General features: G+C 46.5%; 1 protein-coding gene across 1 annotated transcript in view; it reads right to left on the bottom strand.

Annotated features, from left to right (window-relative positions):
* Positions 1-11,012, bottom strand: part of TMX4 (thioredoxin related transmembrane protein 4) — a 46,744-nt gene extending 35,732 nt beyond the window's left edge. The window contains exon 1 of the mRNA XM_018566760.1: positions 10,680-11,012. Within this exon, the coding sequence (XP_018422262.1) occupies positions 10,680-10,900 (221 nt within the window). The 5' untranslated portion in view covers positions 10,901-11,012. The remainder of the gene's footprint in view (positions 1-10,679) is intronic.
* Between the last annotated feature and the right edge of the window lie 548 nt (positions 11,013-11,560).

Here is an 11,560-nt window from a genome sequence, read left to right on the forward strand (position 1 = left end):
TGACAGCAGGCAGGGGGCGGGTGCAATAGCCAGCCAGCTATTGGCTAGTTCAAATTGCAATAGCCAATAGCAAACTGGCTATTGCACACACCCACTACCTGCTGTGTTTATATTCCCTGGCCAAAGCTACTCAAGCCATGTGTGCTTCAATGGCTCCAGATACTGAGTATTTCGGCGAGTACCAGTACCTCCAATACCTTCACTGATACCAGGAGGTATCGCTAGAAAATATGGAGCAGGCTTCCCGGGCAATCAGGAAGCCTGGAGGCACGAAATGACTCGCCACCCAGCTTCCTGCTGATTGCCCAGGAAGCCAGCTTCCCAGCCAATAAGTATGGAGCCGGCCAAACAGCATGGAGCTGGCTGGTGGGTAATGACCCGCCTCCTGGTTTCCCGATTGGCCAGGAAGCCAGCTCCATGCCGATTGGCAATCAGCATCGATCCAGCCAAACAGCATGGAGCCAGCTTTCCGGCCAATTAGGAAGCTGGGCGGCAGGTAATGACCCGCCTCCCAGCTTCCTTATTGGCTGAGAAGCCGGCTTCCTGGCCAATCAGCATGGCTGGTCCCCTTTCACTGACCGTAAAGTGGCGCATCTGTATGATGTATAGAACCTGCTGAAGCAAATATTACATTTATAAAGAAAAAAATGACATTTAAACTGCCGGTAATTGTGTATTGGTAATTTAGTGATTTTTTGGGGATAAATGATGGTGCCTCTTTTGCAGGCTTTGGATGAAACTAACAGGTGCTTTAAAATTGGGCCTTTGGTGCTAGATGGTGCCTTCACATATACAGTATCTCGCAGACGTGAGTACACCCCTCACATTTTTGTAAATATTTTATTATATCGTTTCATGTGACGACACAGAAGAAATGACACTTTGCTACAATGTAAAGTAGTGAGTGTACAGCTTGTATATCAGTGTACATTTGTTGTCCCCTCAAAATAACTCAACACACAGTTATTAATGTCTAAACCGCTGGCAACAAAACTGAGTACACCCCTAAGTGAAAATGTCTCAATTGGGCCCAAAGTGTCAATATTTTGTGTGGCCACCATTATTTTGCAGCACTGCCTTAACCCTCTTGGGCATGGAGTTCACCAGAACTTCACAGGTTGCCACTGGAGTCCTCTTCCACTCCTCCATGATGACATCACGGAGCTGGTGGATGTTGGAGACCTTGCGTTTCTTCACCTTCCATTTGAGTATGCCCCACAGATGCTCAACAGGGTTTAGGTCTGGAGACATGCTTGGCCAGTCCATCACCTTTACCCTCAGCGTCTTTAGCAAGGCTTTGGTCGTCTTGGAGGTGTGTTTGGGGTCACAATCACAGTAATGACACTGATAGGGACAATAGGAAAACATGGATTCTGTAGGTCTGCTTCCTTCTGCACTTTTCCTCCCCTGACTGTTGAATGGACAATGAAGGAGAAGCAGCACACTGATGAGGCCATCCCTCTGCTGACCCTCCGGAAAGCATGTTCACACTGTTCTACCCCCTCTCCCAATTTAACCACTTGCTGACCGGGGTGTTTATACCCTCTTCCTGACCAGGCCATTTTTTAGTATTTAGCGCTGCGGTACTTTGACTGACATTTATTCCGTCATGCAACGCTTTACTGAAATTAATTTTATACCGCTTTTTGGGGACAGATAGAGCTTTCTTTTGGTGGCATTTAATCACCACTACGGGTTTTTTTTTTTACTGTATAATAAAAAAAGTACCGATAATTTTGAAAAAAAACCTGTTCTCCCTACATTATGTTATAAAACATTATTACCCAACTTTTTGGTAAAATATAAAAGACGGGGTCACGTCGGGTAAATAGACACCAAACATGTTTGGTGTCTATTTGCCCAACGTTAAGAAACAGAGCTCTTGCTGCACTCCTTACCGGAGAGAACCCATGTGGGTGGGTGCTTGTAGTGACCACGGACGGCACCGTGTATACCACAGAAGAAGAAAATAATGTCACCAGCACCCCGTAGTAATAAATCAATAATCCATTTAATGGCAAATTGCCATTCAATGCAAGCGCTTTCGGAGCCTCAGGGGGTCCCCTTCATCAGGCTCAGATTATTGATTACTACGGTGTGCTGGTGACATTATTTTCTTCTTCTATTTACCCAACGTGACCCCTTCTTTTATATTTTACCAAAAAATTGGGTAATAAATGTTTTTTAATTGCTTTAAAATTGCGCGCACCCGTTAAATCGCAAAAAACTACCATACTCAAAATTGACCGTAGCCGCCGCTTTCAAAGCTTTTACCGCTCATCAGTTTAGTGTTATCAGTAATTGATGACCCTAGAACTATTGCTCTCATTCCAATGTTCGCGGCGATATGTAACATGTGCGGCGCAATGGATGTAATCAGCGTTTTTGCACGTAGGCGGGCTTGACGTATGTTTGCGTGTGCATTTGGGGGCGGGGGACTTTAATTTTTTTTTTTTATTGCTTTGATATGTGATTACTATTTTTTTTAACAAATTTTTTTAAACCTTGTTTTTTTTTCACTGAACTTTATTGCTATCACACATGGAGCAAGCAAGCTCCCTATGTGATAGCCAATTTGTAGTGACAGGTGCTCTTTATGGAGACAACAGGGGTCCTAAGACCCCTAATGTCACCTAGGGACCCCCAGAGAAGCTGATGAAGCAGAGACCTGCTTCACCAGCTTCTCTCCGGTTTCTGTACCGGAGAGTGACACTGAATACAGGAAGTGATGTAATACACATCACTGCCTGCATTCAGAGCAGGAGAGGAGATCAAACGGAGCTCGTTTACTGACCTCCGTTTGATCTCCGGCCACAGAGCTGCTGTGCTGGTCCCGGGCTCACCAGCAGCGGCGGCGGCGACGGAGGGGGGGGCCCGCACACGGATATTACAAGCGATCAGGCGTCTCTACAGACGCCCGAACACTTGTATGTAAACAGCAATCGCTGGCTGTTTACATTAAAAGCCGGTTTCCCACTCGTGCTCGCCACCTAGTGGCGGGCACGAGCGGAACGGGATAGGACGTCTAAAGACGCCCACCTGCCCTCAAGAAGCCGCTGTCCGGCCGTTTAATTACAACAGCCGGACAGCAGGTAGTTAAAGAAGAACTGCATTTTTTTAAGTTAACCCTTGCAGTGAAGCTCGTTTTGGTCTAGAGGCTGGAATACAAAAGATACTCACCTGATCCTCGGTCCCCAGGCAGTTAGAACTCACCTCTCTCCCCGTCTGGTCTTGCTGTGGTATGTCTCTTGGCATCCTCACATCTAATACAGGTGAGATGACAGCAGCAGGGCTTAGACCGCCGGAGCCCGGGGTAGAAGTAGCTGCGGGACCGGTTTAGCAGCCAGGCGGAATCGAGGATCAGGCGAGTATATCTTCTTTATTTGAGACCCTAGACCAAAGTAAGCAGACAACCCTTGCAGTGCGGGAGTAGTCCCACTGCAAGGATAAACTTTGCAGATTCTTGGAGTTCCAAGTGCTGCTATGGAGAGGATGAGAAGCAGCTGATATAAAAAATATATATTTTAAAAAGGTATTTAAAACTTTTTTTTTTTTATAAATACACACTAGGATTATAGGGTACGGTGTTTTTCCAGGAGTTTGGCTTTTAAGTCTCCTTGGGTATGAAGAAATAGAACTCTGCAGTGCAGTAAAAGGAAATGGTCATATTATTAGAGCTGCAGCTAACGATTATTTTCAAAATCGGTTAGCCAATTATTAAGTTCGATTAATCGGTTAATCGGATAAACAATAAAATAAATGTTAAAAAATGGCTCCACTGATGGGACTACTAGTTTGTATTGAGATTGCGCTCCATCACAGGAGCAAGCTTGGAGCGGTGGAATAAAAAAAAAAAAAGTGTGGTGTGCAATATAGTGAAATGGAAAGTGTAAAATTATACAGCAATCAATGCAGAATGGCACCGGCTATAGAGGACTACAAATCCCAGCAATAGTACAATATACAGCGCAATGCAGAATATCACCAGCTATAGAGGAGCACAATAAATCCCAGCAATAGTACATTATAGCTGGTGGTATTCTGCATTGCGCTGTATAATGTACTGTTGCTGGGTTTTGTAGTCCTCTATAGCCAGTGGTATTCGGCATTGCACCACTGTATAATGTATTATTGCTGGGATTTGTTGTGCTCCTCTATAGCTGGTGGAATTCCACATTGCGCTGTATAATGTATTATTGCTGGGATTTGTACTCCTCTATAGCTGATGGTACAATGCTCTATGTAATATACAGCACAACGTACCATCAGCTATAGAGGAATACAAATCCCAGCAATACATTATAGAGCACCATGTGTGGGAAAGTGCAGGCTTACCTGAGCAGTCTTCCAGCAACTTGCTTCTGAGATCGGGCCTGTCTATCGGCGGCTGTCATCCCCCCACACCTGCTCCTCCTTACTACATCTCCCCGCGTCCCTGTGCCGATCGTGGAGTGTGAGGCGGGAAGGAGGTGCGGCGTGTAGAACGTGGATGCGGGCGGGTCTGGCAGCGGTGAGCGTGAGTTGGGGAGGAGGTGCGGCGCGCAGCGTGTGTGGAGCCGTGAACAGGGCCAACTGATCGGAAGCCGATTAATCGATTATTGAAAAAGTTGACAACTTTTTCAATAATCGATTATAATCGATTATGTCGATTAGTTGTTGCAGCCCTACATATTATTATTACCTAGCATTGGTTTTGATTTGAAGAACACTTGTCATGAGACAAGTATACAGAGGTTCCCTTTGCTAGCTGTTTGGCAGTGATGTCTTTCAATACTTCGGAGTCACTGACCCAGAAAAAAACCTGCAGCAGATGAAAGTCAGCCAAAACTCCTAAGCATTGTTTTATACTTGTCGCCCAAACTGTATTTTCAGTCTTCTCACATGTAGATATCTGAAGAACTGATTGTTCTGTATTACCTTGCTGTGTCACATGCTGCAAGAACTTAAAGCACAACTACACCCTCCAATCCCTTACAGCCAAGGAAGGCGCCATCTTAAAAAGGAGAACTATGGGGTTAGGGCTTTTCCCCATAGTTCTTCTAAGGGTAAGGGGAGGACACAAACTAGCGTCCTCCCGTCACCCAAAGCTCAGTATACCGCAAGCTACACGAGCTGTCCGTTCCGCCAGTCAGCCCTGGAGGATCGGAGCGGGGAGGGGGGGATCCAGTCCCTCCCCTGTCACGGCAGAGAGCCGTGACAGGATGGAGAAGTGAGCGAACGCCGGTATGTGTTCACTCACTTCCCGATCTACTGAGCCGACCTGTGACAGTCTCATTGTCACAGGTCGGCTAGAACTATGAGGTGAGTGAAAAGCACTCACCTCATAGATCTCCTTTAACCTCTATTTGGTTTGCAGTTGCCGTGGTGCTGCACATGTGATCAACCACGACACCAGCCATTTGGGATCTTGAAGGTTCAGTTGAGAGCTGAAATAAGCTCACTGGCAATCTCAACAGTTGGCGCACCTTGAAAATAACTGTTTTGGGAGACATTAAATGGTGGGTAAAGTTCTTTGAATGTGTGTTTTCAGATCTGTGACGGAGAAAAACAGGCCTTATCTACACATGGGGAACTATTGATCACACCTTTTAGAATATGATAGATAGATAGATAGATAGATAGATAGATAGAAAACCCCATCAAAGCGTCATATAACTTTAGCAACCTTTCAAGACCGTCTGGTCTCTTCTTCAGGCAAAACAACTATACAGTGGTACCTTGGTTCACGAACTTAATTCGTTCCACAATTCTGGTCGCGAACCGAATTGATCGTGAACTGAATCAAACTGTAATCAAACCCCGATCTCGACTAGAGGAAGCCATGACCATGTGTCAGAGCGGGGAAGATGGTTGCGGTCGTGTTTGTCACCCGATGCGGATTTCGCAAACGGAAGCAAAATTTTGCCGAACTTCCTGTTCGCAAACCGAATTGTTCGCGAATAGAAGCGTTCGTGAACCAAGGTATTACTATACTATGTGGTTTACATGCTTAAATGCCCATGCTCTGTGGTGTATGTGGGTAAGACCAAAGGTCCATTTAAAAGAAGGTTCCAGAAACACCGTAGTGACATCGGGACCACCATTAAGAAGGTTGAATCTGGTGAGGAACCAGACACGAATAAACCAGTAGCAGTTCACTTCGCTGAACATAAACACCAGACACATGAGCTGAGGGGGATGGCCATTGACCACATTCAGCCCAAATACAGGGGAGGCAATAGGGATCTCCAGTTACTACACAAAGAGGCCTTCTGGGTCTACACCCTGGATACTGTTATACTATGGGGCCTTAATACTAACCTCTCCTACACATGTTTTCTCACAGACAAGATAACTATTGATCACACAACCAAGGATGGACCTCCTTCCGGGTCATTGGGCTGTCCAAGGCAACACAAAATTCCCCCACACAAGTTATAATTTTTGCCGGTCGAAATTTGCATTTCTAGATTTTATCCACAATACCGCCAGCCGCTGAAAGCTCCTTGGATGTGATCTTAAACTAAAACAATCCCTTATGGGAGGGTTTTTGGGGTATTAGTTAGGCTTCAGGGCCAGCCAATACTTGTGTTGTGCTAAATGTACGATACCATGCATTTAGCGCACGCTATCACACAATGCGCCTGGCGTGCAGTAACATGCACTAGGTGCTTTGCATCGCCATTCATATGAATGGCACCCCAACACATTCCCCAGTGGCTGTGCATGCAGCGCAATGTGCGGTACTGTAGTGCCATGGGTTGTGGTAATGAAAACTAGCGCACACACTACTTTTTCACACTGATTTTGTGAACAACCGACACAACTCTCTGGTGTGAATGGGCACAATTTACAAATTATGGGACTCTTAAAGTGACATTAAACCCTCAGATTTTTTAACATATAACAATACTGTAATGTGCGCCTTACTGTAATCCATGGTTGTTTCCCTTCTCTTTGCTGCTCTTCCTTTTAAATCTGTATCTGTTCTCATGCTGGGCAGAACTTCTGTTTTGCAGAAGACTGCCTTGTCTCAGGAATGGATACACGGTGTCTGTGTATAAGTTTGTATAGGCTTGTAACCTGCGCCAGCACTACAGGAAGAGGCCCTGAGCTTGAAAAGGGAAGTTCTCCCCCAGCATGAGAAGACATGAGGATTTAAAAGGAAGAGCAGCAAAGAGAAGGGAAACAACCATGGATTACAGCAAGGCACACATTACAGTATTGTTTTTGTGTTAAAAAATCTGTGTGTTAACAATTCTTTGGTGACCAATATCTAAGCCAAAGGCACTGGCCAAAACACGTGGTGTAATTGATGGTCCTCTTGGGGCTGTCTTGAGAAATGAACTGCTGGGCCAAATAAAAAACGTACAGCAGCATGCTACACTGGCCAACTTTGTTCTATGCACTTGATACAGTTTATATTCAGTGTTCAGCCAAGAGATCACAAGACGAAGATAAGACATCAAAGGAACTGTTTCTAACAAATGTCACTAACACATACCAGAGCAGCCAGTATATGAGACAGAATGATCACAAATGGATTTTATCTCTTGTCAAGGTTAATGCCAGATTGGCCCGTGTGAATGGAGCCTTACACTAAAAGTGCTGCCTAAAACTAACACCACAAGGTTCATACTGCTTCTACCCCTACAGCCTTTCTTAAAACAGAAAGTATTTACATGTCACATTCCATCCCAAAAAATAATACTAATCGCTTTGTCACAATACCTGTTAGGCAGTCATATTTTTATGTATATGTCCACTTTTAAAGAAGAACTCCAGCTATGTATAAAATTAACCATTGCAGAGGGGCTACCCCCTAGGGTCTAAAATAAAAAAAGATATATTCACCTGAGCCTCAGTGCCCGTACCACTCCGGCTGCATCCTCACGTCCAATGCAAGTGACTGGGCGTGATGATGTCCTGGTCCTTAGACCGCTGGAGCCTGTTGTGTCTCTGGGACAGAAAGTGAAAGAAAGTCTCCCCAATGGGAAGCAGCAAAAAGTAGACTTACAGGAGTTTACTAACTTACTACATCTCCCCGCGTCCCTGTGCCGATCGTGGATGTGGGCGGGCAGCGAGAGTAAGGCGGGGAGGAGGTGCGGTGTGAAGAGCGTGGATGCGGGCGGGTCTGGCAGCGACAAGCGTGAGGTGATGAGGAGGTGCAGCGCACAGCGTGTGTGGAGCCGTGAACAGGGCCAACTGATCGGAAGCCGATTAATCGATTATGTCGATTAGTTGTTGCAGCCCTATTCCAATCCTAAACAAAACAAAATAAACTTTAACGCTAAACATGACAGCATATACCAATCTGATTGTACAATCACCTTTAGGCTCCATTCACGTAGAGCATTTGGGTATCCCGAGTGGAAGACCGCATGGGAAGCAAACTCTATATGTGAAACAACTGCACAGATTCTGCTCGTTTGCGTCTATTATATAGCCACGGACGTGCGGATTCCGCCCTATTATCGCGCTTGCACTATTTTGTTTTGTACCGCGCGACCCCTGCAATAGTCTGAACAATGCACATTAAAGTGCATAGTTTTTTTGTTTAGAGAGGCTCCGCGTGTATTCGTACAGCGTGTATTCGTCTGAATGGAGCTTTAGATCAGAATGCAATAGACCGGTGGCAGAGATTTCACATCCATGCTGTTTATTGTAAATGGGGGACCTGAGCATTTTTGTCTTGTTCAAAACACATGGCTGCACCTGTAGATCCTCAACACGCCACGGTGATGGGATGAATGAACTCCTGTACACATGTCAGGTTTATGCCATTCTGGCCCAAACAATCAAGATGCCTGAAGATCCGAACCAGGAATAAGCCCGGGGAGAAGATGAGGGTGCCAGCGCAGGAGCTCGCATATGTCATATCAGTGGAAGAGAGGTAAGTATGGAGGGCATTGTTCCGCCTAAAGTGCCTGTTTACACTTCTGCATCCCTGTTATCACAACGCATACTTTACATGGGTTAGCACCTTGAAGCCGGGGGGGTTGCCATTTGACCCCCTTCCCGTTCGCTCGTCACTCTTGAATGCGGGTGGGCGTTTTTGAACATAGTTTCCTGCTCCCGCATGCGCACGGGTAGCCTTATAAGAGAACTATGAGGCGAGTGCTTCTCACTCACCTCATAGTTCTAGCCGACCTGTGACAATGAAACTGTCACAGGTCGGCTCAGTAGATCGGGGGGTGAGCGAACACATGACGGCGTTCGCTCACCTCTCGATCCTGTCACGGCTCTCTGCCGTGACAGGGGAGGGGCTGGATTCCCACCTCCGATCCGCCAGTACTGACTGGCGGAACGGACGGGGGAGGGGGCGGGTACAGCTGGCTCTGCCTTTAGATAGGAGCAGCTGGGCGGATCCCAGCACAATTGTCGGGATCCGCTTCAGCTGCGGCATCTCAGTATACCGCGAGCAGCTGCTCGCGGTATACTGCGACGTCTCAGTATACCGCGAGCTACAGCTTGCGCTATACTGAGCCTAGGGTGACGGGAGGACGCTAGTTTGTGTCCTCCCGTTACCCTAAGGAGAACTATGGGGAAAAGACTTAACACCATAGTTCTCCTTTAAGCATTTTAAACAGCCGGCGATGGCATTCTATAGCCACCCGATCTCTTGTATGTTGTGTGACAATGTGCATGTGTGTATTTGTGCATGATTCGGCTGTAGATCCTAAAATCATCTCTGAATTGGTGCTGACACTGTCCTTCCTTCTGGAGGGGGGCTACTCCTGTTCCCCATGGTCCCTGTGTGTGTTGTAAAGGAGTCACCGCTCCAAGCTCAGTCCTGTGATAGACTAAAATCTCACGTTTAGCTTTTAATTAGTATTGAGATTGCAGTCCATCACAGGAGCGAGCTTGGAGCGGTGACTACTTTACAACAAGACAGGTACCATGGGGAACAAAAGTAGACAAAAGAACCATGGGGAACAAAAAGGTGCACCTGAAGGTGGGCGCTGAAGTGAATGCAGATGGCAGCGCACTCCACCAAACGTATAACAAAATATCACCAGCACGCCAAACATTGTGGTCAAATGTCCGTCCTTTATGGACGCATGTTGTCTTCAGCACCCAGTCACTTCAGCGCCCACCTTCAGGGGTTCTTTGGTAAGGAGTGCAGCAGGATATCCTAAAGGATTTTATTTACCCACTGTGACCCCATCTTTTAGATTTGACCAAAAAAATTGGGTAATAATAAACGTTTCATAATATAATGTAGGGAAAACAGGTTTTTCTCAAATTTTCGGGAACATTTTTCATTATATAGCAAAAAAAAATAAACCCCCAGTGGTGATTAAATACCACCAAAAGAAAGCTCTATGTGTTGCCGAATAAGAATATAAAATTAATGTCAGTACAGCGTTGCATGATGGAATAAAGGTCAGTCAAAGTAGCGCAGCGCTGAATACTGAAAAATAGCCAGACCAGGAAGGGGGTGTAACACCCCGGTACTGAAGGGGTTAAACATCACCCCAACACACGTGACCATGCATTGTGGTGCGCTGCCTCAGGAAACTTTCTGCATGTTCAGTACATTGTCTCCTATGGTGACATTGATATACATGGGCTCCCTCACACAATGCACATTACCATATGGTACATATGTAAACATAATGCAGCAGAACGGCACAATAGGAATAGGCCCCAACAACCATAACAAGTGCACGGTGCATGTCCTGTCACCCCGTACTCACAATTCCACCATCCAGTGTCCTTGCAGCAGCTCAGTCCAGTTCCCGGAGGTGACAGCCGGGACGGAGCTCTGCTCCTGGGCCGCTCCGCACAGCCCGGATACCCAGCTAACCAACAGCAGGGTTAGGCCGGCTCTTGTGCCAGGCCGAGGCCGCATCGACACCGCCGTGTCCGCTGGAAAGCCGCACCGAGCTGCAGCCGCTCTTCCCCGAGAAGCCACCATGATGACACACCGTGTGTATGAGGAAGTGAGAGCTCATCAACTCCCCTCCACCGCCGCCCACTGCCTGTAAACTGTCGGGTAACCTCCGTCACTGGCACAGGGGACACGGCGCTTCCTGCACCTCACTGTCACACCGAACACACCCCGATATTATCATTTATTATGGTCCGGGTGCAAGCAGATAACACACACACACACACACACACACACAAAAAACCCCCCCTTTACATCAGAGTTCCCCATTTCACATCAGAACTCCCCATTTTACATCAGAAGTCCCCCCTTTTACATCAGAGTCCTCCTTTTACATCAGAGTCCTCCTTTTACATCATTGGAAGATTTCCCATATAGTCATGTTCCGGTGACCACCCAAAATGTGGGATTTTCTTTCTCTTTCGGTGAGAACGGTCACCAGGACAGAGAGGGCGAATCTCCCTATCAGGTACAAGGACCGCAATAAAAACCTGAAGGTGTTCTAATCCCTCTACATTCCATACAAAACAAAAGAAAAATGTTTTCACTTCAGTTGTAATTTAAGCTGATATCTGGGCTTCAGGTGCGTTGCTGAGCCCTGAAAGCCACGTGCACACAGGTGGAGTTAAAAACAGTTTTTGTAGGCATTTTTTTTCTATGCCTCTGCACACAGCTCTATTTTAGCCG

Source organism: Nanorana parkeri, unplaced genomic scaffold, assembly GCF_000935625.1.
Source record: "Nanorana parkeri isolate BGI_ZX_2015 unplaced genomic scaffold, ASM93562v1 scaffold28, whole genome shotgun sequence".
Taxonomy (NCBI): domain Eukaryota; kingdom Metazoa; phylum Chordata; class Amphibia; order Anura; family Dicroglossidae; genus Nanorana; species Nanorana parkeri.